Consider the following 25,200-nt stretch of genomic DNA (forward strand, 5'->3'; position numbering starts at 1 on the left):
TTTGAAATCTCATAACAGTACAAAACCGACTGACACTGAAAACCAACCGTCAGTGAAATTTGTAATCCAGCAAACCGACTGTCATTGAAGTCTCATAAGGGAACAAAACCTACCATCATTGAGATCTTATAGGGGCGGTTTCCCGGACAGAGATTAAGCCTAGACCTAGAATAAAATGGCCCTTTAAACCAGATTAACAGAAATGAGTTAGCTGGACACATCCCCAGTGTTTGAGAGCAGAGAGCGCTAGAAGCAAAACAAAGGCGTAGCTTGATGATGCCAAGTTTTAGAGCGGAATCTTGGGACATGTGGTTTCCATCTCAACGAACGGTGCAAAAGAATGGGATTGGAGTCGTGAACTCGTGTTCATGGATTATATTATTAACGTTACTGTAGTATGAAGTGGAGCAGGACCGAGTGTTGTGGGAGCCAGAGGTGGGAAGTCCAGGGGTCAGAGAGTAAAAGTCCTGCCATATTTTTATTCCACCCACTGAAGCATTAATGAGATAAATAAGTGTTTAATTGAGTGATGATTGACCATTATTGAAGACACCTGGTGATAACAAGCAGAATCACCAAAGGAGAAAATCACTATTTTTAAGTTACCATCATCGAGGTCAGGGTTTGTTTTAGTTGAGCTCTTGACCCTTGACTTTTTAACATTAGATTTTGTTTGGGCAATTTTAGCTGCATTAAAACAAACCAGACAAGCAAAGTTAAAAGATGATCAGGTGGTGTTGGTTATGTTTTCACATAATCATTATTTGAGCTGAACACATTTAGAGCCCAATCTTAGTTAGATTTACATTATTGATTATAGCAGCACTGTGATTCTACAGCAGAAGATCAACTTTATCAATACAAAAATATATATATATTTTTTTTTAAAAGTTCTGAAAAAAAAAAAGTTTCATTTAAACACACAGACATCAAGAATCAGTCTGTGAATCTCAACAGTGGTGAGAGTAATAAAGCATGTTGCAATGCATTCTGGGTGCCACCAATCAAAATTCATCCATGCCTCCCATCATGCATTGCTGCATGAATAAATTATGAGCTGAATTGTCTTAATAATTTTCTTTTGTCTCACTATTTAAATTTTGCTGTTTTTCTGTGACTTTTTAATAGCTTGTTTTCTAATGTTCAGAGTTGATCTGTTTATCAGAATATGTTGCTTGTCACCGTCATTGAGATTCATACGCTGATTCTTGATTGTCTGTGTGTGCCTAAAAAACATCTTTTGTGATAAGGGCAACTTTCAAAAAAAAAAAACTTTGTATTGATAAAGTTGATCTTCTGCTGTAGAATCACAGTGCTGCTGTAATCAATAATGTAAATCTAACTAAGATTGGGCTCTAAATGAGTTCAGTGATTCAGATCAAATAATGATTATGTGAAAACATAACAACACCACCTGATCATCTTTTAACTTTGCTTGTCTGGTTGGTTTTAATGCAGTTAAAACTGCCCAAACAAAATCAAATAGTAAAAAGTCAAGGGTCAAGAGCTCAACTAAAACAAACCCTGACCTTGATGATGGTAACTTAAAAATAGTGATATTCTGCTTGTTATCACCAGGTGTCTTCAATAATGGTCAATCATCACTCAATTAAACACTTATTTATCTCATTAATGCTTCAGTGGGTGGAATAAAAATATGGCAGGACTTTTACTCTCTGACCCCTGGACTTCCCACCTCTGGTGGGAGCTGAACGAGGCCGCTGGAGCGATTGCGCAAGACGCCTCATGAGTAGCGAAACTTTTATTATGACACAGTTGCTGGCGTCGCTTCCGCTTTTCCGGTCATGAGTATGAGGTAACACAGCTCTGTTTATCATATTAGTTACATTTGAGTGTGTTGAAAATGATGTTATAACGTTACTGCTGTGAGACACTTGTTTGAGACACACTGCAGTAAGATAGATCGATTTTAGAATATATTAAATATTGATGTCTTGTGTTGATAAATGGCATGCAATTTATTTTTTAAAACGCATTATATGATGGAAAAAATTATGTATTACTGTTACAGTTTTTTATCATGGCTTAAGCACATTTTTTTGTAACTATTGGCTATTTTTGCAAAACCCTTCACCAAATCAGCAACATTGTAGTTCTCTTGCAAAAGCTAATAAACCTTGCTTAGCTCTTCAAACCTTCGTAAAAATGGTATTTTCGTATCAAACAGTTAACACAAGCCATCACATTAATAAGCATACAATGTGCCAACTACACACTGATGGTATGAATAAAAAACACATCTGGCTTTTGCTTTCTCTGTGCACAAGGTAGGTTATGTCAGTTTGAGGTCATACTTTTCGTCTACATCACATGCAATGTCCTCTAGTCCAAGGCACCAGGGAAAATATCTTCTGGAATGCCGTATCCAGGCCTGACATGACGCCTGGTCAATATCCCCACATGCCTCCTCCATTGCCTGTAAAAGGGCTATGCGTTGATGGGGATGATGGTCATAGATCTTCCAGCGCTTCTGGCAGAGAAGAACTCTTCAATTGGATTCAAGAATGGAGAGTATGGGGGGAGGTTGAGTACAGTGAAGAGTGGGTGATCTGTAAACCAGTTGCAGACCAAAGCAGCCCTATGGAAACTAACATTGTCCCATATGATGACGTATCTGGTCTGCTCTGGTCTCTGAACATTAGTGAGCATGTCATGTAAGGTGTCCGTGAATGTAATAATGTGTGCAGTGTTATATGGGCCTATGGTTGCATGATGGTGAACAAGACCACTTTGACTTATAGCTGCACACATAGTTATTTTACCACCACGTTGTCCTGGGACGTTGATTATGGCATGGTGTCCAATAAAGTTCCTGCTACGTCTCCTTGTTTTAGTGAGGTTAAAAGCTGCCTCATCCTCAAAAAGCTGCTCATGACCATGGCATCTGCCTCTAGCTCCATCATTCTCTGGACAAGACAAACAGCAAAAGCAGCCAGAGAAATGCTAAAACAGTCAAGAGTCAAACTGCCTAACTGAAGCAAGCGCTGACCTCGATCACGGTGACATCAAACCAAACTTATTTTCAACAAATCATCAACATATAAACCTCTAGTAATTCTCAATAAAAACTTTTGTAGATGTATGTCAGAAATAAAGTCAATCTGGTTTGTAATGTGAAGCTGGTAATGCTGTTTGTGGAGTTGTTTAATGACATTGGAGCTTGACATCAAAACAATTTTGTGTTTAGACATCAACCTGATTTTCATTTTCAATCAAAGTTTGACATCTATGGGTGATGTTGAAGTCCACATCCAGCGCCCGATGGGAAACTTCCCTCTAAAAACTTTATAAGAATGTTAGGGGATAATGTTCTAACAATGTTATCACTAAACATTTTTACAATGTTTTTAAATAATGTTATCCTACCTTTTTAGGAGAATATTCTGGGAACAAAAATAAAACTTGCGGCTGAAAACATTACCAGAACATAGCATAATGTTCTCAAAACATTCTTATAACAATAACTTTTCTAGCATCATTTTAACCTTGTACGGAGGTTCAATGAACGTCTATATCGGACATGCAGAAGACGTCAAAAAAAGACATCTTAAAAACTCTCATTCTGGCTCCTCAGTGGACGTCTGTTCAATGTATGAATTTTGTTACAAAGACATTGAAAAGACGTCTTCTGGACATAGCTTTGTTCAGTGGGATGTTACAAAATTGCAAACTGAGTGCAAAGCAGTGTTTGTGCTTTTAGTTTCGCAAACTCAGTGAGTGGTTTTGCTATAAGTATTAATAATTTTAGAAATTGTGCTAGAATCACGGTTAGGGTTTAAGCATTCAGAAAAAAAAACTAATAAAAATAAAGCTGTATCTGATTATGCTATGTTAGTTATTTGAGAAAATAGTGTTCTTCTCTGAGGCATGATAAAGCATGGTAACTAAATAAAAAAGACTAAAGGTGTTGAGCTATATAATAAAAATTAGTTTTCTGTCTATAAATATATCAAAACAGTTGTTCCCTTGTCTATTAAAACATGTAATATATTAAAGCGTATTTGGTGTTTCCATGGTTTCTACAAAATAAAACCGGAAAACGAGGGTAACGCGGGTATGACGCAATTGACAGGCGACTCCTCACTCGTCCCAGAGCCTTGGTTAATATTGCAATTTTCTCATGATTTAATAGTTGGAAACATTTGGGATAATGTAAGTACTCAAGTGAACAAAATATATAACACTGGCCTAGTGGTTTTTGGATATTTTACTGCAAAAATATTACATATTGCACCTTTAACAATATATATTAGCCTGCTGCTCAAATAGGGGAGTTGTGTATTATGTATCAACTGGAAAATGCTTTGAAACTAAACCTCATCACTGAAAGCACAGGACTACTAATCTTCTGGAAACTTGTCCAAACACCCACCAAAACCAAATAGTTATTTTGAGAAACAAATGGAAAGTTAATGGTCTGAATAGCAGGCCTTTCAATGTGTATTCCAAATGAGAAAAAGAGAAATCTGCTGAATAAATAATTTATTTTTTATAATATTATATACAATACAGTCATGATATACATTTGTAAAAGTTCCTTACACACAAATACTGTTGGCATGAAAGTTCAAATAACATCTACATTGAACAGAAAAGGGTTACATCAACACAAAGCTGAAGAAAAATGTGTAAATAAAAAACACAAGTACATCTAAATGAAAGACTAACACATATTGTAACATAAGAAAACATATTTACTGAGTTCTGTGTCTGTTTGTAGCTTTACTATTAAATTATATCAGGAGAGAGACATTAGTTAACTAGTGAGAGTGCTTCTCAACTGTCAGGACACTCTGCTGGAATAAAACATCCCGAGTCTCTAAGACAGTCATTATCTTCGTCTTCCTCCTCACCGCCCTTCATCTCTCCCTCTTCGTCTTCTGTAGGCCAAAGCAAAGAGGTTATATCTCTCATACAAACTCCTGCTCATTAATTTAATCTCTGCCAATCAAATCATATTTGCGTTTGCGCAAAAGCCCAAATTAAATTAATGTTAATTAAATGGCAGTATGTCCTCCTGGTTATTATCCCACTCTCATATCAGCAAGAGCAGCCCAACCATGTGCCACCTGCTCACACAGTGAGCCCACATCCAAACAGCAATTAATCCAGGAAAGGTCTGTTCCTGACCGCACAGAGCGTTATGGATTAAATTAAAACAGATAAGGTTGTGACATTCAGTATTACAGGACTTGCAGTCTAACTCTAGTATTTCAAAAAGGCAGAATTTCATCCAAACACAAAAATAGACAATGCAAAGATAGCAGTATCTATTCCCTTCTTGAAGCTTGCTGACATAATGTTTTGTTTCCTGAGATGGACACAGAAAAAAACATAAAGTTTTGCCCACGGCTGTCAGTCAAACTGGTTGTATTGACACTCACTGCTTGTGACATAGAGGCAGTCTGATGCAGCAAGCAACTTGCGTCTGTGTTCTGGATCAGTCACGTTCAGCTCAATCAAATGCCTCTCTTTCAGGTGTTTGAGGTCATCTACTGTCTGGTAGCCGTTCAAGAGTAAAGAAGATGCATATTCCTGTGACAAAAGAGATTTTAAGCATTAAAAAGTTGCAAACGGTCTAAATTCATGGACATTTTTTCATGAAAAATTGACTGAATTACATCTGGTGCATTTGATTCTAAACATATCCATTGGCATAGATAGGCTACTGGAATTTATTTATTTTTTTAGCATTGTTATGTTGTGGAACATAGGGTGAGAGTGTCAAAATGTTGAGAAAAGCTCATATATATGAGAAACAAAATATCCAGGAAGTTAGTATTATTCTATACTAATAGCATTCATTAATATTTTTTATTTGCTTTTTATATTCATTTTAATTTTAGTTTAAATTATAAGTCATTTTGTATAAGGACTTTTTCAAGTGCTTTTGTCATTTTTCATATTATTTTATACTTAAAATTATTTATTTCATCTAGTTGCCAATATATATATATATATATATATATATATATATATATATATTTCAGCTTTAATACAATTACCGAAAACGTTTTTTAATTGTTTTAGTTATAATTAACAATAACAATACTTGTGGCAGCTAATCAGTGTGAGGTGAAGATATTAAATTATTATTATTATTATTACTTTTATTTTTTTACATTTTTATTTATTTATTTTTTATTTTTTTTTGATGTGATGTTCCTATGTTTCTATAATGACGTGACGGGTAATTTTTTTGTCCAATGGCCTTAATTATAATAAAAAACAAAGATATGACATCCAAAGTATGCAAGGTAGTACAACTAGATCTCTTTTATTGCTACATATAAAGGTATTTTAACGATTTTGAAGTGTCAAAAGATCATTTGGTTTAACCGCCCAAAGGCCAATACAGCCACTTCATTTGTGATTAAAATATCTTAAAATGTAATAAATGTATATATTTTTTATTCTGGCATGATTTAATAAATTCCTATATCAACATAGTGCAAAATGGTATTAAAATTATGTGTAGAAGTCGTTGCTTTGTTATGAGAAAGAATGTCCGGAAAAATGAATTTCATTGATGTCATTTGGAGTAACCAATATAAAGGGACTATTTTGGATCAAGTCATGCGGTCAATATCACGTGACAGGATGTGACATCTTTCAGACACCTGCAAAGGACCACATGGTCATGAAGCAAAGTAACTAGCTCTCTTTTAACTATTTGAAAAATTCATGTTTTCACTTGCTCATACGCATGTCCTGAAAAGGTCATTTGGTACAACCACTATAAAACATGGATAATATTGTAATATTTTAAAAACTTGCACTAAATATAAAATGTTTGAAGCTAACTAGCTAGATATCAGCCTGTTAGCATTGTTTGAAAATATCGTCATTCTGTACAACCAAAAGTGTCATTTGGTAAAACCGAAATTTTGGTTAAACTGAATTACTTTTCTGGTGACAAATTTGATCCATCTTGTAAAAAATGACAAAAGCAGTGTTAATTGATTATAAAAACCACATAATCTAATTATTAACACATAATAAAACTTCAAAAATATATTATATCTCCATTATGTCAGGTTATACCTCTAAATGAAGTCTCTCTAATAACTCCAGAAGTGTATTTGGTCGTGGCTTCTGGCACACTTTCACAGGTCTTATTTTTGGGGCCTCATCCTCTTCCTCCTTCTCTTTCTCAGGCAGAACATCCACGTAAATAAACTTGAAATTTCCCACTTTATTATTGAGCATTCCGGTCCATATTCCCATAGGTGGTTTACTTATGATGCTGATGATGTCTCCCACCTGAAAGAGACCAACAACATCATTAACTTCCTGTTGGCAGTTTATGTTTTAAATTTGTGCTGATTAATTCAGCTGGATTCAGCAAGCATTAATAAAAAAGCACAACTTTTTTTTTTTAAATCTGACCTTCAGTTTGAGGGAGTCTGTATCATATGGGCTGGGAACAAAGTCTGTATGTACTTTGGCTCGCCCACAGAACTTCCCAGTGTATGCTATTTCCTCCTCCAGTTTCAGGCTGTCTCTGTTACTGGATACATCTGAATTACTGGTCACACCACCTGAGCCAATAAATATATAAACAATAAGAGTATGATTACAAATGTCAAAACTTCCTAATTCAGTTGCATGTGTGTAGATCCTTACTGGATGAGCTCTGTCCACTGTAGAGGCTTTCTAATGAGTTGCTGGTGCGGTCTGAGCTCTTCTCTGCTGGAGTCGCATTCTCTGTTTCTCCTTCGGTGTCATCACCCTGCACCAATCAAAATATTAGTCTAGATATTCCTATTCTGCAGGTTAAACGATAGTGAGGACTGGGGCTGGATAGCTACAAAGGTTGGTTTTCTGGGTCGTCATTTTTGGATCAATTTCTGGGTCATTAGGTACTTTGAATTTTAGATCTGTAATTAATTTCTGTAATTACATTTATAATTACACTGTTGACCCAACCCTTACACCTTACCCCTACTCTTAAACCTACCCATACCACCAAAGCTTTCCCTAACCTTACCCATATCACACCTCAATAGCAGCAAAAGTGTTTTGCAATTCAATATGAACCCAATAAGTACATTGTACTTATTTTTTGATGTAAGTACATAGTAGTTAAGGCCACTTAATATAAAGTGGGACCAAAAAATGTTAAGAGATTGAAATTTAAAATATATAAATGTTAGCTAATAGATATGGAAACCAGTTATTATGTTGATATAAGACTTATAAGCCTTATAAGATGAGATCAAATAATACTATTAATAATAACAGGCTAATGAGGGGAATGATATAACTTTTTAAATGTGCTAACCAGCCCCCAGTCTCCTCTATATGGTTGAACAAACTGCTGATATTTTGGATAATGAAAAACCGAGTTGCCTAATAACTTTCAGTAATCATCAGAGGAACTTGCATTGTGACTCACCATGTCCTCAGAGTAGGATTTGACGTGTTTCTTGCCCATCCTTTTACGCATAGTCATCGAAATGGCCTTCATCTTTTTTCCCAAACTTCCTGGTTTCTCACAGTTCTCTGCTGTTGATTCATCTGTCTGTTTTGTACACAAAAACAAAAATTTTTATTAATACTTTTGTATATAAAAAGTCCAGTAGTCAGTTAGACGATTGTTTTGCAGTTAAGGGTATAGTGAAAAATATGTTTTTATGAATAAGAAAAATAGCATCGTGATGGGGCATAAACTCCTCATGAGCAGATTAAAGTGTCTTATTCATCCAAATTCTTCTTACCTCAGGTGTTCCATTTTCCTCAAGTCTGGAAGGGGAGTGTTGATTTCTGAATGTGTCAAATCTACCAAAACTTGTGGATCGCTGTGTCAGGTAAATAAAACAGAGCGCGTTTACAATAAATATAACATCAAGGCACATGCTATGTATGTACATTACTTTGTATAAAACAAAAATGGTCATTATACTGTCCTTGTCATCAAATTTTAGGTGATTAAACAGCACTTGACATGTCATCAATTTTATGTAATGTTTTCAATTTGATAAAACACTGAAAGACTCCTAATCTGCTCAGAACCTGTCAGCTCTTCCCCAGGAAAACGACAAATAATTATCTAAATTAAAAATCCATGTAATCTCAAACGAACAGCAAACTGAGGTAACATTAGAGCCAACTTAGACAAAGCCAGTAATACTTGTTAGGTAATGTTAGGTGGTGTCAGGTTGTTTTCTTACTCCAGTGTCAGATCTACTGGGATATGGAAACGCTGAATAATATCACCTTCAAATTATTACCTCAATCAAGATACATTAATAAAACCTACCTTAGGTTTAAGACTTTTAGGTTTGTCCGATACATTTGAAGCAGCCCTTTGAAGCATCGCCTTGATGTGCGTTCAGTTTTTTCTTAAAATGAAACTCTAATCTGAAACCAGCGGTTTTACCTCTCAGCTCCGCAAGTGTATAAAACGCAATGCCTCAGCAGAACAACCAAGTGCAAGAACTTCCTTAAATCGCACAGGATGTGAGGCAATGCGTGTTCTTCTGTCTTTTATCAAGGCATCAGCTTTACAGGGGAAAAACACTGAATGCTTGAGTCTGCATTTTGTGGTTCACCACTTCACAGTCATTTCGAGTAACACAAACTGGGACTCTGTGGCACACACACAAAAAAAGAATTTCCGTGGAGGTGCTTTTTACATAATCAAACCCTCTTTGCACCACATCGGTTTTAAGAAGGCCCTCAGGTTGTGGAATAGATGCAAGAATCTCTGTGTCAACTATGTCTTTTATATAACTTTTACATTCTTTATTTCACATTATAGGAAAAACTATAAAGTCAACTGAAAGCTTATTACAGTTTTTTTTTCAACTGCTTACACACATTTTCAAAACTTTGCCTCTTTTTTTTTCAAAACTTTACACACAAATACAAGAATTGCACACACAAAAAGCAAAATGAAGCACTGCATTCAAAATATCACAAACACATCTCAGACACAAACATTTGTCTTATGTTGTAAACACCTTTGCCATAATGTTCTATTTTTGGATATATCATATATCCAGTTATTCAAAACCTAAAGCTCTTCTTTCATGAGCTTCTATTTACATTTATGTACAAGATTGAAAGTAATTGGCAGAGAGATTTTGAAAAATTCATGGTAAACACTAAAGATTGAAAAGATTGAAACCAAACTATTTGTTTTTAACTGTAAGCATTTGTGGTTGTGGATACAGTATTACATAGTATATGAAAGAAAAGAAATACATCAACAATGTGTAGTTGGACAGAAACTATGGTTGTGTTTGAAAAAGGAAATTACAGTTTCTTTTTCAACTGCTTAAACACAAAATCCTTACTTGTCACACAATTTCTGAACTCTGACACTCAAACAGCAGAAACACACACCAAATCTGCAAAGCCACACACTAATTCTTGGCCTTTTTTCAATTTCATAAAACACTTTTTGCAAAACACAACACACAATTCTCTATGTAACACACAAAAATCTAACAGGAAGTATCTTGATTTCCTTTTTTCAAACATGCCACACTAATTCATCAGTGCCTCACACTAACTCCTCACATCCACAAACACTTATTGCTTTACTTAACACCAACCAATCATGGCTTTAGAATAGGCCTATAAATAGGCCAAAGGTCAAGTTATAGGTTTTGAACAACTTTTCTGTTGTCTAGTTGCTTCCATATTCATCATTTCTAAACCCTATTGAGGATTTTTTCTCCACATGGTGCTGAAAAGTGCATGATTATTGTCCATATCTCAACATAACACTTCCCCAGGCAATGGAGGAGGCATGTGGAGACACTGACGCTGCTTCCTTCCAAGGCTGGATACACAAGAGAGAATATAGTATGTGACGTGGATGAGGTATTGTGGCTGGACCCAGCCAAGAGGAGAGATGGAGCCTAGATACACCCAACCATCTCACCCACCAACAAACAAACGCACAACAAACACATGTTGGGTTTCCGTGTTTTATGGGGACATTCCATAGGCATAATGGTTTTTATACTGTACAAACTGTATATTCTATCCCCCTACACTAACCTTACCACTAGACCTACCCATCACAGAAAACATTCTGCTGTTTTAGATGTTCAGAAAACATAATTCTGTATGATTTATGTATACGCTTGTTTCCTCATGAGGACTTTAAAAATGTCCCCACAAAGTCAAAATACACTGGTATTACTTTACCTGTGGGGACATTTGGTCCCCTACCAGGACACACATACGCACCATTCCTTTGGAATATTCACCTTTTTCAAAATTATGCTAGTTTTTTTGGTTGCTAGTTTTTAAAGGATTAGTTCACTTTTAAATACACTTTTCCTGATAAATTTACTCACCCCCATGTCATCCAAGATGTTCATGTCTTTCTTTCGTCAGTCGAAAAGAAATTAAGGTTTTTGAGGAAAACATTCCAGGATTATTCTCCTTACAGTGGATTTCAGTGGCTACCAACAGATTGAAGGTCAAAATTACAGTTTCAGTGCAGCTTCAAGGGCTTTAAACGATACCAGATGAGTAATAAGGGTCTTATCTAGCGAATCGATCGGTCATTTTCGAAAAAAATACAACCGTTTATGCTTTATAAACAAAATATCGCATTGAACGTACTTTCCGCTTCCGCATTCTTCATAACGCTTACGCTGAATGTCCTACGCCTTCCCTATTCAAGTTACGAAAAAAAACGAAACTGGCGCCACCTTCATTCCGTAAGTAGAATAGGGAAGGCGTAGAACATTCAGCGTAAGCGTTATGAAGAATGCGGAAGCGGAAAATACGTTCAATGCGATATTTTGTTTCTAAAGCATAAACGGTTGTATTTTTTTCCGAAAATGACCGATCGATTCGCTAGATAAGACCCTTATTACTCATCTGGTATCGTTTAAAGTCCTTGAAGCTGCACTGAAACTGTAATTTTGACCTTCAATCTGTTGGTAGCCTTTGAAATCCACTGTAAGGAGAAAAATCCTGGAATATTTTCCTCAAAAACCTTAATTTCTTTTCGACTGACGAAAGAAAGACATGAACATCTTGGATGACATGGGGGTGAGTAAATTTATCAGGAAAAGTGTATTTAAAAGTGGGCTAATCCTTTAACTACACATGGTTGATGTATTTATTTTTCTTTTGTACTGTGCAATACTGTATTCACAACCACAAATGCTTACAGTAAAAAAAAAAAAAAAAAATCAATCTTGCTTTCATGCTTACCATGAATTTTCTCAACATCTCTCTGCCAATTACTTTCAGTCTTGTACAGAAATGTACATAGCAGCTTATGAAAGAAGAGCTTTAGGTTTTGAATAACTGGATATATGATATATCCAAAAATAGAACATTATGGCAAATGTGTTTGCAAAGTAAGACAAATGTTTGCTTTTGAGATGTGTTTGTGATATTTTGAATGCAGTGTTTCATTTTGCAAGAGATGTGAGGCACTTTGCATTTTGTGCGTGCAATTCCTGGATTTGTGTGTAAAGTTTTGAAAAAAAGAGACAAAGTTTTTAAAATGTATGTACGCAGTTGAAAAAAAGATACTTCCTGTTAGATTTTTGTGTGTTACATAGAGAATTGTGTGTTGTGTTTTGCAAAACATGCTTTATTGAAAACTGAGTCGAAGGCTGAGCATTAGTGTATGGTTTTGCAGATTTGGAGTGTGGTTCTGGTGTCAGGTTTCAGAAATTGTGTGACAAGTAAGGATTTTATGTTTAAGCAGTTAAAAAAACTCAATATTCCTTTTTTCCTTTGCCCAAATTGCAAAATCTGGTCTTTATATATAGGGGAAGTATAAGCTCCATTTCACATAAAGGAAGTGGAGACATGCTTTTGAAATACTTCTCGTCTACTTTCACAACTTTTATTAAGGAATTTTTGCAAAACTGCACAATGACAAGTTTTATCTGACATATGTCTTCCGTATTTTGCAAATGCAAAGCATGTTGGTCACAGTGTCTTTATACAACTATTTACGCCACAAATATATGTTTATTTTAATTCCTAAAGGATTTGCTGTGTGACGGTTTAAAAACAAAAAACAAAAAACATTTTGTTTCTCCAGCAACATTGGGTCAACAAATGGCATAAGTTTGTGGTGGGACTGTTTATTTGAGCTATGCTTGGCATCGCTAGAGGCACTTAAATTGAACACTGAAGTCCTACTTAAAATGTGGATTGCTGTACGAGGCATGAACTGACCAATAGTGTTCAAGAAAAACTTACAGACAATAACAGCCTAATCCAGCCGTGTGCAATCGGTCACAGTAAAATCCAAATCCAGGATTACAGCATTATAATCTATTTCTTCAAACACCACAAGCCTTTGGAAACAAACAGCCTTTCCTAACCTTTTATGAGAGCTTCAGTTTATCTGAGAGTGATACAGCGTAGTAGTTCACTCTTACAAGGAAACAGGAAAGGATTATCAACTTTATGTTGTTGTCAATGTATATACCTTTAGGAAACACTAGAGGTCATCCCCCTTAATTGTTTTAAATGTGTGTGGAAACGTCACTGGTTGGCAGGCCAGGACAATCTTTGAGAGTCTTACATTGCAATAACAGCAATGTCATTCAGCACTTGATGGGAGGTTAACAGCTCAAGTTCATATCACATGATTTAAGAAGCTTGGATGGGTTGTGTATATATAGAAATTCAATTTATATAAGCACTTTGCACAGACTATGAGATTTTGAGATTGCAACATATATTGCAATATTTGAAAAAAGGATAAAGACAAAAATGATAAATATTACATTGTACATTATATTAGGATTGTTCCTTTGAACTTTCTATTCATCAAAGAATCTTGAAAAAAAATGTATCGCGGTTTACGCAAAAATATTAAGCAGCAAAACTGTTTTTACGATTGATGATAATGTTTCTTGAGCATCAGATCAGCATATTACAATGATTTCTGAAGGATCATGTGACACGGAAAACTGAAGTAATGGTGCTGAAAATTCAGCTTTGCCATCACAGGAATAAATTACATGTGAAAATATGTTAAAATAAAAAATAGTTATATTAAATTGAAATAATATTTCATAAGGTTTCTGTTGTTTTGATCAAATAATTTCTGCCGTGGTTAGTTTAAGGGACTTGTTTCAAAAACAAAAAAAAAATAAAAATGATTGAATGATGTCAAAAATGACTTACATTGGATGCACAGAAATCCACACTGGTAGTGGAACGCACCACTCCTTTGGGCAAGGAGTCTCTCTTCATGTTTTGAATGGTGATTTTATCTCCTTGACTTGGCGTCCTGCAGTCACAGGTGTGGACACAATGTTCATTGTGGGGAGGTTGACAGGTGTTGTAGGCTTGAACCCAGTTTACAGCCATTTCAGTGGGGTTACTCCAGCGATGTCTACTAGAGTGTACTGTATCCATGACCCTTGACCCCTCAGCAGAAATACAGTAATTCTCCTGTTTATGTGGCTGTTGCCCAATGGCATACATCATCCCTTTGTGAGCTTTGCAATACATGTAAAAAAAAAAATTAAAAATGAATGTCTGTCAATGATACTGACAGATCTGTAGATAAAAATCTTTGTTTGAACCTCAAAACTTGCTATTGCATCAAGTTAATTTACCTGTTGTCTCTTGTGTTGGAGTTCCTCTTTGACTGCTTTTCCGCTCTACTTTTTTCACCTTTGTCCCTCTTAGCTGTGTCATCTCAGCATTTGCTGTCTCAGACTGTTAACAGACAAAATAGTTAAAGGTAACCTAGAATTAAAAACTGAATTTATCTTGGCATAGTTAAATAACAAGAGTTCAGTACATGGAAATGACATACAATGAGTCTCAAACTCCATTGTTTCCTCCTTCTTATATAAATCTCATTTGTTTAAAAGACCTCTGAAGAACAGGCGAATCTCAACATAACACCGACTGTTATGTAACAGTTGGGATCATTAATATGTACGCCCCCAATATTTGCATATGCCAGCCCATGTTCAAGCATTTGACAAGGACAGGACGTCTGGATGTGCACAGCTGAATCATCAGACTAGGTAAGCAAGCAAGAACAACAGCGAAAAATGGCAGATGGAGCGATAATAACTGACATGATCCATGATATCATGTATTATATCATGATATATTTTTAGTGATATTTGTAAACTGTCTTTCTAAATGTTTCGTTAGCATGTTCGATAATATACTGTTAAATGTGGTTAAAGTTACCATTGTTTCTTATTGTATTCACGGAGACAAGAGAGCCGTCGCTATTTTCATTTTTAAACACTTGCAGTCTATATAATTCATAAACAACTTCATTCTTTATAAATCTCTCCAACAGTGTAGCATTAGCCATTAGCCATGGAGCACAGCCTCAAACTCATTCAGAATCAAATGTAAACATCCAAATAAATACAATACTCACATAATCCGACGCATACATGCAGTATGCATGACGAACACTTTGTAAAGATCCATTTTGAGGGTTATATTAGCAGTGTAAACTTTGTTTATGCACTGCTTAAGGCAAGCGCGAGCTCCGTGGGCGGGGAGCGTGAGCATTTAAAGGGGCCGCAACATGAATAAGCGCATTTCTAATTATGCCCCAAAATAGACAGTTAAAAATGAATTTTAAAAAAATCTATGGGGTATTTTGAGCTGAAACTTCACAGACACATTCAAGGGACACCTTAGACTTAAATTACATCTTGTAAAACGTTCGATGGCACCTTTAAAGGGTTAGTTCACCCAAAAATGAAAATCCTGTCATTAATTACTCAACCTCATGTCGTTCCAAACCTGTAAGATCTTCAGAACACAAATTAAGATCTTTTTTGATGAAATCTGAGAGCTTTCTGTCCCTCCATACTCAGCTATGTGACTACCACTTTGGCGCTTCAAAAAGTTCATAAAGGAAGCTCAAATGTGCTGCATAACACCCGAGAATGAACATAATTGGTTCTCGCATGAGTCAAGCAAACATGCTTGAGCTTCCGTTTACCTTAAAGGCGCTCTAAGCGATTTGACGCGTTTTTAGGCCCATTTTTTTTTTTGTCACATACCGCAAACATCTCCTCACTATGCGCTAGCTGCCTGTCCCCTGAACACACTGTAAAAAAACGCGGTCTCTGTAGTCGCCACAAGCTCCGAAAACTGCAATAAAAACAAACTGGTGCAGCCTGGACCACTTAACATAATAAACATGCTCCAGCCAATAACCGACAAGCAGCGTCAATACGCAAGCTACTTACATTTTAAATGCGCGTTCATGACTGTTTCAGGAAGCATGGAGGGGAGGGCCAGGAGGAGTAGGAGGAAGGGTCTAGCTAGCCTCTGTTTTGTTTGACAACACTTCGAACGTCAACAGGATGTTACTCCGCTCAGAATCACTTAGAGCGCCTTTAATTGATGTGTGAATTGGTGAGTGTTTATGTCAATAAAAGCCTAAATTCAATTTGTTCATCATATAAAGTGATTGTATCTCTTCAGACAATAAACCACTCAATACATATGGATTAGTTTTAGGATCTCTTTATGAACTTTTTGAACCGTCAAAGTGGTAGCTGTCCATGGAGGGACAGAAAGCTCTCAGATTTCATCAAAAAGATCTTCAATTGTGTTCAGAAGATGAACGAATGTCTTACAGGTGTGGAACGACAGAGGGTGAGTAATTAATGACAGAATTTTCATTTTTGGGTGAACTATCCCTTTAAATGACATTGTTAAATTTTAATTTTAAGGTAATTTAATTTGTATAAAATAAAAATAAAAATGTTATTAAAAAAAAAATGTTTTATTTTAATTTAAATATATGATAAATATAATGATTTTATTATTTTATTCCACAACCTCGTTATGCTAACAATATTCTCCATAGTGAGTCCATAGGCAGATCATTTTTGGCCATTTTACTGCCATCACTGGCCCTTACGCTGGTGAACACACAACAAATTTAGCAGTCTCGACTGAATCTAATGTCATGTGGGCAAAGGGATTACATGGGCAGAATGTGCCCCTCACCCAACCATCTGTACAGACACAAACAACCACAACACCCTATTTGGGGACAACTGTTGTTCCGGCCCCTATAAAATACATGACAATCATTTACATTCCAGCTGGCACAAAACCACCTGGGTGGACAGGGTTTGAACTCACCATGTCATTCTGTCTGCTGCTTGGCTGGTTTGGAATACTCCCCTCATAACAGACAATCTACCAGTAAAAGAATGGAAAAATTTTAAATAGAAAAAGTAATGCAAAATATCTATCTATCTATCTATCTATCTATCTATCTATCTATCTATCTATCTATCTATCTATCTATCTATCTATCTATCTATCTATCATCAATTTATTTGATAGAGAAAGAGAGAAAATGCTAAATTAAAATATATTGTGTGTTCCGTTTATATTTTCTTTAATCTAGATCATAATGTTTCAAACAAATGTCATATGCCTCTGACCTGGACAGGCATCTCTTGCTGTATGTTTCTTGAAATGGTCTTTCTGTCTGCCATATTCTGGCTTTCAGCTCTTCTTACAGGTCTCACCAGATCTGAAATTTAAACACATTAATCTAATTAGTATGCAATTGTATGCAAACAAGTCACTATGCATATTTTATTTAGGGATTTATTGTATTAGCACAAGACTTCAGTACATAAAACCAAGACATTGAATACAGAATCTCTGGTAAGATTTTTAAAAAGGTTAACCAAATTAGAGCTCAAAATAGTACATTCCGTATGAGAAAAGTTGTGTGGTTTGCACCTCATTTCCTGTTTTGCTTCTTCACGTATTTTGACGAGGGGAAATACCATGTGGCAGGTGATTTTACTGTGCTTAGTCAAGGAAATGTGGTACATCCATACAGACAGGTTCAACAACATTATTAGCTTAAAATGAATTTGCACCACCATTTGAAATTCAGATTAGAGTATGCTTATGATCTTTTCCTCATCTGTTAAAATAATAGTGATTAAAATTTGTGAACTTGGATAAAAGGTATAGGTAGCAAATAGTCCAGCTAAAACCATTTAGCAACTGGCTAATTCTTTTATAATTATTATGCATCTTTTATGAACCTAAAATAATATTGAATGAAAGATTATATGGAATGTTACAAATAAACCGTAAAATTTCAAAGAAATGATGACCAGCTATAAAATATACATTTTAAAGCTAGGGTAGGTAATTTCAGAGAACCTAGCAATAGCAAGCTAGCTTTGAAAGCGTAAAATCTCACCAAAGACTACATACAAAGATGGGAGAAATGGGAGAAACTGCAACGCAATATAGTGGAATGCAGCCTGCCTTCTAAACAAAAGAGCCAATCTGCTGTTAGAAGCTCTGGTTCCCATAGAAAATCGTGCTAGGACTGCACATACGCATTGCCTGGTCTAGCCTGAAAAATAAACTTTTTTAACGCTATTTGAGCATAAGAAACTTATAAATGGGACCGTATATGTTATTTAATTGTGAGTTTCAGCAAGCAGTTCTTGAGATTTCAGGATTACCCTATTCAAATAGATAGGACTTGATCTTGAATGCCTGAAAGAGCTGCCCGGAGGCATTGCAAATATGGCCGCTGAGTGAACGGACTCTCCTTGAAAGTGACTTTGATTCCACCCTCCCTTCAGAGCACTCTCCAAAGCCACGCCTCCTCCAAAACACATGAATGCGCACAGAGCAGAGTCTGCAAAGCGTCATGAGAGACGGCATTAAATTACCCTATGAATCAAAGCACATAACAATTACATAACAATAATAATGGACGTAAACAACTTAAAGAGCTCTGACTTTTACCACCTGACTGCAGTAGATTCATTTCGTTGTTGTCATAGAAATGCATAAATCCGAGTCTGAGGATATGAACAGCTCCGGGTAGAACGTCACGGGTTGCCGTCTTGCAATTACCATTATGACACACCGTGAACGCAGCATAAGCTCATTTTGGTTCAGGAGTTGCTGTTTGTTTGCAGCACTCAGTGACTGTCTGTGTACAACTCTGCATAGCCTACGGAATGCGTTGATGACGTGTGATGTCTGGGAGTGCATGGAAGAATGGAAATACATGTTGACAGGCAGGTAGGACATTGTGTCATTGCATTTGAACCGTTTTTTCCGAACATTTTTTGGTCCTGGGACTTCCACAGAAGATATACATTTTTTTAATATTTAGACCACTTCTATTATTGATCGTTAGTAGGATGTGAACAGAGTTTCACCCAGTATAACAAAAAGTGATTCTGAAAAACACTGCCTACCCCTTTAATCTAAAATCATGAATATTGATTTAAAAAGTCCATGACGTATTTTATCAATCACCTCAGTACTTTGTCTTTGAAAGTCCTCAGTGCCCTAAAGTCTAGTGCCCTATTTACAATTAATACCCTGCTGTTTCTTAATTAATCCCACGCAGGACAAGCAAGTGCTTTAAGTGTGCTGATGAGTGTGGTTGTGTTGTACCCACTCTCCATTCACTGTGAATGGGATTTGACGCAATCAGGGTTTCTGATTGGCCGATGTTAAGCGGCTGTTGCTTGCCTGTGTGTGTCTTGTAAATGAAATCTATTCGGGCTTAACCCACAAATCCTCAAACCGGTTTTACCTTCATTCTGATTGTTGTTCCTCAGGAGGACTAAATCTTCCTGCTTCTTGGCATCCAGCCAGACAGAATTAGTGCAGATGGTATTATCTGCAGGAGGGAAACCAAAACCATTAGGGGTTTATTCATTTAAGGTCCACCAGTGTTCCATGCTTTTACTTTTTTCTTTTTCTTATTTTTTTCACTCTGGAAATCTTGATTGAGGGGAAGGAAATGTAGACAATCTTGTTTGTCCTGTCATTCATGTATATAATGATCTGATAAACAATTTACAAATCTTTTTCTTTGATTATCTATTTACTGGTTGCTTGTCAGTCAAGCTAGTTTCTTTATTATGAGAGTGAAAGGATAACAAGGGTGTATTCTTGCAGCTTGGTCATGTGATGCAAAAGGAATATCTCTTAAAATATATCACATACCTAAAGTGTCATTTTCAGAAACAGACTTTGGTAGTGATCTGAAAGATGACAGAGGGAAACATTTAATACAATAGAAATATTCACAGAGAGTACATTTTGCAATTTGTCGCTATAAGGAAGCCACAAGGGCTCTTTCGCTTTTACTTTGACTGGAAGTTCAACATTTTTCTTTTTGTTTACTAAAACTGTCTGACTGAACTCACCTTTGTTTCTTTTTTCTAGCGTTGTCTGAGTTGATTTGAGAAATTTCCTGAAAATAAATACAGTATGAGGCAGTTTTATCTAGCAAATTTAACATGCAAAGCGATTTATTATTGTATATATTTATGTGAAATGTATTAATGTGCACGTAATCACGTGCACGCATAGCATGTTAATGTGCTCCCAAGATTACGCAAGCCAAACATTTCAGGATTCTCTTTCATATACAGTCCTCAAAATAGTCCTTAATATATTTCCATATTGTTTCAGTATAATCAGTTAGCAGCGGCTTTTTATTTAATGGAAGCTCATGATGTCCACAGCACATCCAGATGGCTGATACATTTCCCATGACAGTGCAGTATGCATTCAACATTCCAGCAGTCATTTCTATAGTTACCATGGAGATGGAACGCGCTGCGTTCTTCCATTTGGTGGTGTCATCTAAGAGAACAGCTGGGCTGCGGGACCTGCTGGGGATGGTGTACACCTGAGCCTCAGAGGACTCCTGCACGGCCTCGTACAGGCTGTCCATGGAGCCCTCCTACAAAACAACATGCCACTTACAATCTGTGTTGCAAATAAGCTAATAACGTTAAGTACAGTGTACTTATTACAAGGGTCTTCATCGCCTTGGTGGACAGAGAGACGGACCTTTACAAATTACCTTATATGAAATTAAGTATTGTATTTTAATCCTGACCTACATTAACAAGCATATAGTATTTTATTAATATAAGTAATATATTAAAGGGTTAGCTCACCCAAAAATCATAAATTACTCACCCTCATGTCGTTCCAAACCCGTAAGACCTTCGTTCATCTTCGGAACACAAATTAAGATATTTTGATGAAATCCGAGAGGTTTCTGACCCCCCCATAAAAAGCAACATAATTACAACAAGGCCCAGAAAGGTAGTAAAAACATTATTAAAATAGTCAACCTTAATGTTATGAAGCGATGAGAATACGTTTTATGCTCAAAAACAAAAAAATAACGACTTTATTCATCAATTTCTTCTCTTCCCTGTCATTCTCTTAAGCTGTTGACGTTGTAAACACAGTGCAGCACTTCCGGGTTCTATGTCAGAATGCCGACATCCCTCGTGCTGCTCACATGTACAGCATCAGCCAACACTGAGTCGGCTTCTGGAGTTCATCAAAAATATCTTGTGTTCAGAAGATGAACAAAGGTTTTATGAATGTGGAACGACATGAGGGTAAGTAATTAATGACAGAATTTTCATTTATGGGTGAACTAACACTTTAATGTATTTGCATATTTTGTCATATAAATAATCCAGATCATATGCAGGTACATTTTAATTTTGCTTTCTCAAATGTGAAACATTTGGCTTAATTTAATTTTAGCTTTGGATGCAAACGAAGTTCATATTATATTTTTGTTTAAAGAAAATTAAATTTCTTTAAAACACAAAAATTAGTTTGATATCAAACAATTATTTCAGTACAACCACCGATCCACTCGGGGTCATAGACCCTGTTGAATACCCTGATTTATAAGGGTATGCTTATACGACAATGTTCAGATCTGGAAAAAAATGACCAAAATTATTGACCTAATAAAAAGTATTATGCACGCCAGGCCAGTAGTTAGCGATGTCACTTTGTAGAGAAACATTACATGCCTATAACCTGTGGATTGAACAAGTAATATGCATGCGCATGACATCAGTTTTCACAAATTTGTGACAATAATGGTATTGTTTTCAAAAACTTGCACTTTGAATTTTCAAAAGTTTGCATTTTCAGGCCCCCAATAGGCCAGTGTCATTTAAATGAATGGCCAAAACGCATAAAGAGAGTTGAAAACAGTGTTGTGAAAATGGCCCCTTAGTGTTCATAGTGCATTTGAGTGCAAATCCATTTGTGCAAAAGATAAAACAACCAGAAGCATTAGTTTGCTTACAGAAAATCAGAGCAGCATGAATTCAGTGAGGCAAGATCACTATTAATCCTAAATTGCACAAAACAACACAACTGACAGAGAAACTTTTCATCAATGTGTTCTGCTTTTATAAATAAAATAATAAAATTTAATAAATTAAATGAGATATTTTGATAAATATTTTATCTTTAATGCAAGAGCTACAAATTAAAGCCATAATGAAAAAACTGACTCGACTTCTTCACTAAAAGGAAACAAAACTAAAGGCCCTCTGAAAGTAGCTAAAGCATGGTTCCTGATCTTCATGCACCGTCACATGTTGTCTTCAAACCCTACAGCAGTTCACATTTCATCCACACACTGTCGATCAACAAACCACAGAGCAGAAAAGGTGAATCACATCTTACCAGAGAGAAGCAGAAGAGATTCATTCTGAAATGTATGGTTTCTTTCCAGCGCCCACAGCATAGGATGAACAATGGGACGAGGCAGGCAGACAGAGAGCAGAGTGCTTAGTGTTCCAGGCTGCCTACTGCTCCACAGATTAATACTGAATGACATCCTTTCTCTAATCCAATAGATGTGGAGGACCATTACCACTCCAGGCAGCCCCTCAATCAAGTGCTGAGCTTGTTAATGCTGATGTTGTTTACTTACCAGAGAACTGGGATGAGAGCTTTTGTTTGGACTATGACAGAGTCACTACAATAGCCGCTTGTGTCATTTACTGTAGATACCAGTCACTGGTCTAATTTAAAAATGTGATACAGAGGCATTCAGTCTTTACACAGGCATGTAAAAAACTAAAGCTCTGAGCATCTCTGATGCTGATTTGGTTCTGTGTAACTTAAAAGCAGCACCAGAAAGTTTCCCATTAACATTATTTCTGCAATTATAATTTCTGGATGCTTCAATCACATACCTCAGGCCAATGCAACTAAAAAGAAACGTTTGGGACTAAAAAATATTTTTTGTTTAAAAAAATATGAGTACTGTATTTATTATGAAATATTTAAAATATATATATTTTTAGGCCATATTTTTCCTAACTTGAATTTCCCATTCCACCACATCCAAAAGTGCTCTAGTGGATATGGTATTTGAGTATATTGACCTGTCATGTTCAAGAAACCAGTGTTAATTTCGTTGACGAATAATTTTCGTCATAATTTTCGTCAACGACATTTTTTCACGGACGAAAAACGAGACGATGTCTAAATAAAAATTTGTTTTGAATGACTAAAACTATGACTAAAATCTACTCTAATATTCGTCAACGAATAAAAACGAGACGAAAATGAAAGAGAGGGACGATTTGGGAAGATATCCAGTCAGGAACGCTGTCCTGTGTGGAAGATGCGCACATTCGCTGATCTAACCGCGGGAAACGCGGCGCTGTTGCGCGCTCTACAGGCTCGCGCAGCAGCACTTCAGACTGCTTAAATGGCATTTTAGTCAAAAGACTATGACTAAAACTAAATCAAAATTTGCTGTCAAAATTAACACTGCAAGAAACTAGTTTGATATTATTTTAGCTTTGTGACATGGTGCATTATCCTGTCGGAAGTAGCCATCAGAAGATGTGGTCATAAAGGGATGGACATGATCAGCAACAAATGTGTCATTTTAACAATGCTCAAATGATACTAAGCGGCTCAAAGTGTGAAAAAATATATCCAACACACCATTACACCACCACTAGCAGCCTGCACCATTGATACAAGGCAGGATGGATCCATGCTTTCATGCTGTTTAGGCCAAATTCTAACCCTACCATCTGAATGTCGCAGCAGAAATCGAGACTCATCAGGCAATGTTTTTCCAATCTTTTGTTGTCCAGTTTTGGTGAGCCTGTGCTACTGTAGCCTCAGTTTCCTTTTCTCAGCTGACTGGTTGACGTGTTGTGCATTCAGAGATGCTCTTCTGCTGACCTCGGTTGTAACGAGTTGTTATTTGAGTTATTGTTGCCTTTCTATCAGCTCAAAGCAGTCTGGCCATTCTCCTCTGACCTCTGGAATCAACAAGACATTTTCACCCACAGAACTGCTGCTCACTGGATATTTTCTCTTTTCAGACCATTCTCTGTAAACTCTAGAGATGATTGTGTGTGAAAGTCCCAGCAGATCAGCAGTTTCTGAAATACTCAGACCAGCCCGTCTGGCACCACCAACGCCACATTCAAAGTCACTTAAATCACCTTTCTTCCCCATTCTAATGCTCAGTTTGAACTTCAGCAGATCGTTTTGATCATGTCTACATGCCTAAGGGCTGTTTACATGACACCATTTTAAAAAAAAAACTGAAAATTTAAATGCGTTTTGGCCATTCATTTACATGACAACAGTCTTTTGGGGTCCTGAAAATGCGAACTTTTGAAAATGGGTTTCAAAGTGTAAGTTTTTGATAACTATACCGTTATTATCTCAGTATAAACAACAAAGATCCTCAATCCATTGCATTGGTGCCATGTGATTGGTTGATTAGATATGTGTTAAGCTGGTGTACTGGTGAGCGTATATAACATACTAATATATATTAAATACAACATTATAAGTAGACTGAAGACAGTTAAGCTATAGTAACAGAACAAAAGCAGTCTCTGCAGGGAACACTGACCTCTTTTTCTTGCTGGTGACATAAATATATACTTACATATGGCAGTGATATTTTATTAACCAAGCAGCATGTTCTGTCTCCATCCACAGGGAAAATTAAGGTGACATTAAAGCATAGCTCTTATGAAAATCTATCTTTCATGTACCTTCAAAAACCTTGACTGCACTGTAAAACATATTAGGTAACTAAAATATGCTTAGTGTGGGACCATCTGAATTACCTATAGTTTTAAAGGATTAGTTCACTTTAAAATGAAAATTACCCCAAGATTTACTCACCCTCAAGCCATCCTAGGTGCATGACTTTCTTCTTTTTTGATGAACACAATCAGAGTTATATTAATAAATATACTGACGCGTCCAAGCTTTATAATGGCAGTGAATGGGACCAAAGAGTATGAAGCTAAAGAAAGTGAAATATCCATATTTAACAAGTTATAAAGTAAAATATCTAGTTTCCACCAGACCACCTTCCATATATCAACTTACGAA

At 36.2% G+C, this 25,200-nt stretch overlaps 1 protein-coding gene across 1 annotated transcript; it reads right to left on the reverse strand.

Moving 5' to 3' along the window:
- Positions 1 to 4,486: 4,486 nt before the first annotated feature.
- Positions 4,487 to 22,539, reverse strand: samsn1a (SAM domain, SH3 domain and nuclear localisation signals 1a). Its single transcript, XM_048161599.1, has 16 exons — positions 22,501 to 22,539; positions 20,585 to 20,728; positions 20,187 to 20,233; positions 19,984 to 20,021; positions 19,568 to 19,654; positions 17,421 to 17,512; positions 17,113 to 17,169; positions 14,589 to 14,691; positions 14,152 to 14,468; positions 8,742 to 8,822; positions 8,420 to 8,545; positions 7,648 to 7,753; positions 7,411 to 7,568; positions 7,066 to 7,284; positions 5,406 to 5,556; positions 4,487 to 4,901 (listed from the first exon to the last, which is right to left on the reverse strand). Exons 1-16 carry the CDS (start codon positions 22,522 to 22,524, stop codon positions 4,798 to 4,800), a joined length of 1,854 nt encoding a protein of 617 aa, XP_048017556.1. The 5' UTR covers positions 22,525 to 22,539; the 3' UTR covers positions 4,487 to 4,797.
- Positions 22,540 to 25,200: the final 2,661 nt, after the last annotated feature.

Source organism: Megalobrama amblycephala, linkage group LG16 (genome assembly GCF_018812025.1).
Source record: "Megalobrama amblycephala isolate DHTTF-2021 linkage group LG16, ASM1881202v1, whole genome shotgun sequence".
Lineage (NCBI taxonomy): Eukaryota > Metazoa > Chordata > Actinopteri > Cypriniformes > Xenocyprididae > Megalobrama > Megalobrama amblycephala.

What these genes read in the sequence shown, in the direction of transcription:
- samsn1a (XM_048161599.1), bottom strand. Translation starts at nt 22,524, where the DNA reads ATGAATCTCTTCTGCTTCTCTCTG. An exon ending in CAGCGCGTTCCATCTCCATG is followed by an intron (nt 20,234 to 20,584) that starts GTAACTATAGAA and finishes ATTTATTTTCAG; the next exon opens with GAAATTTCTCAAATCAACTC. An exon ending in TTCTGAAAATGACACTTTAG is followed by an intron (nt 19,655 to 19,983) that starts GTATGTGATATA and finishes TCCCTCCTGCAG; the next exon opens with ATAATACCATCTGCACTAAT.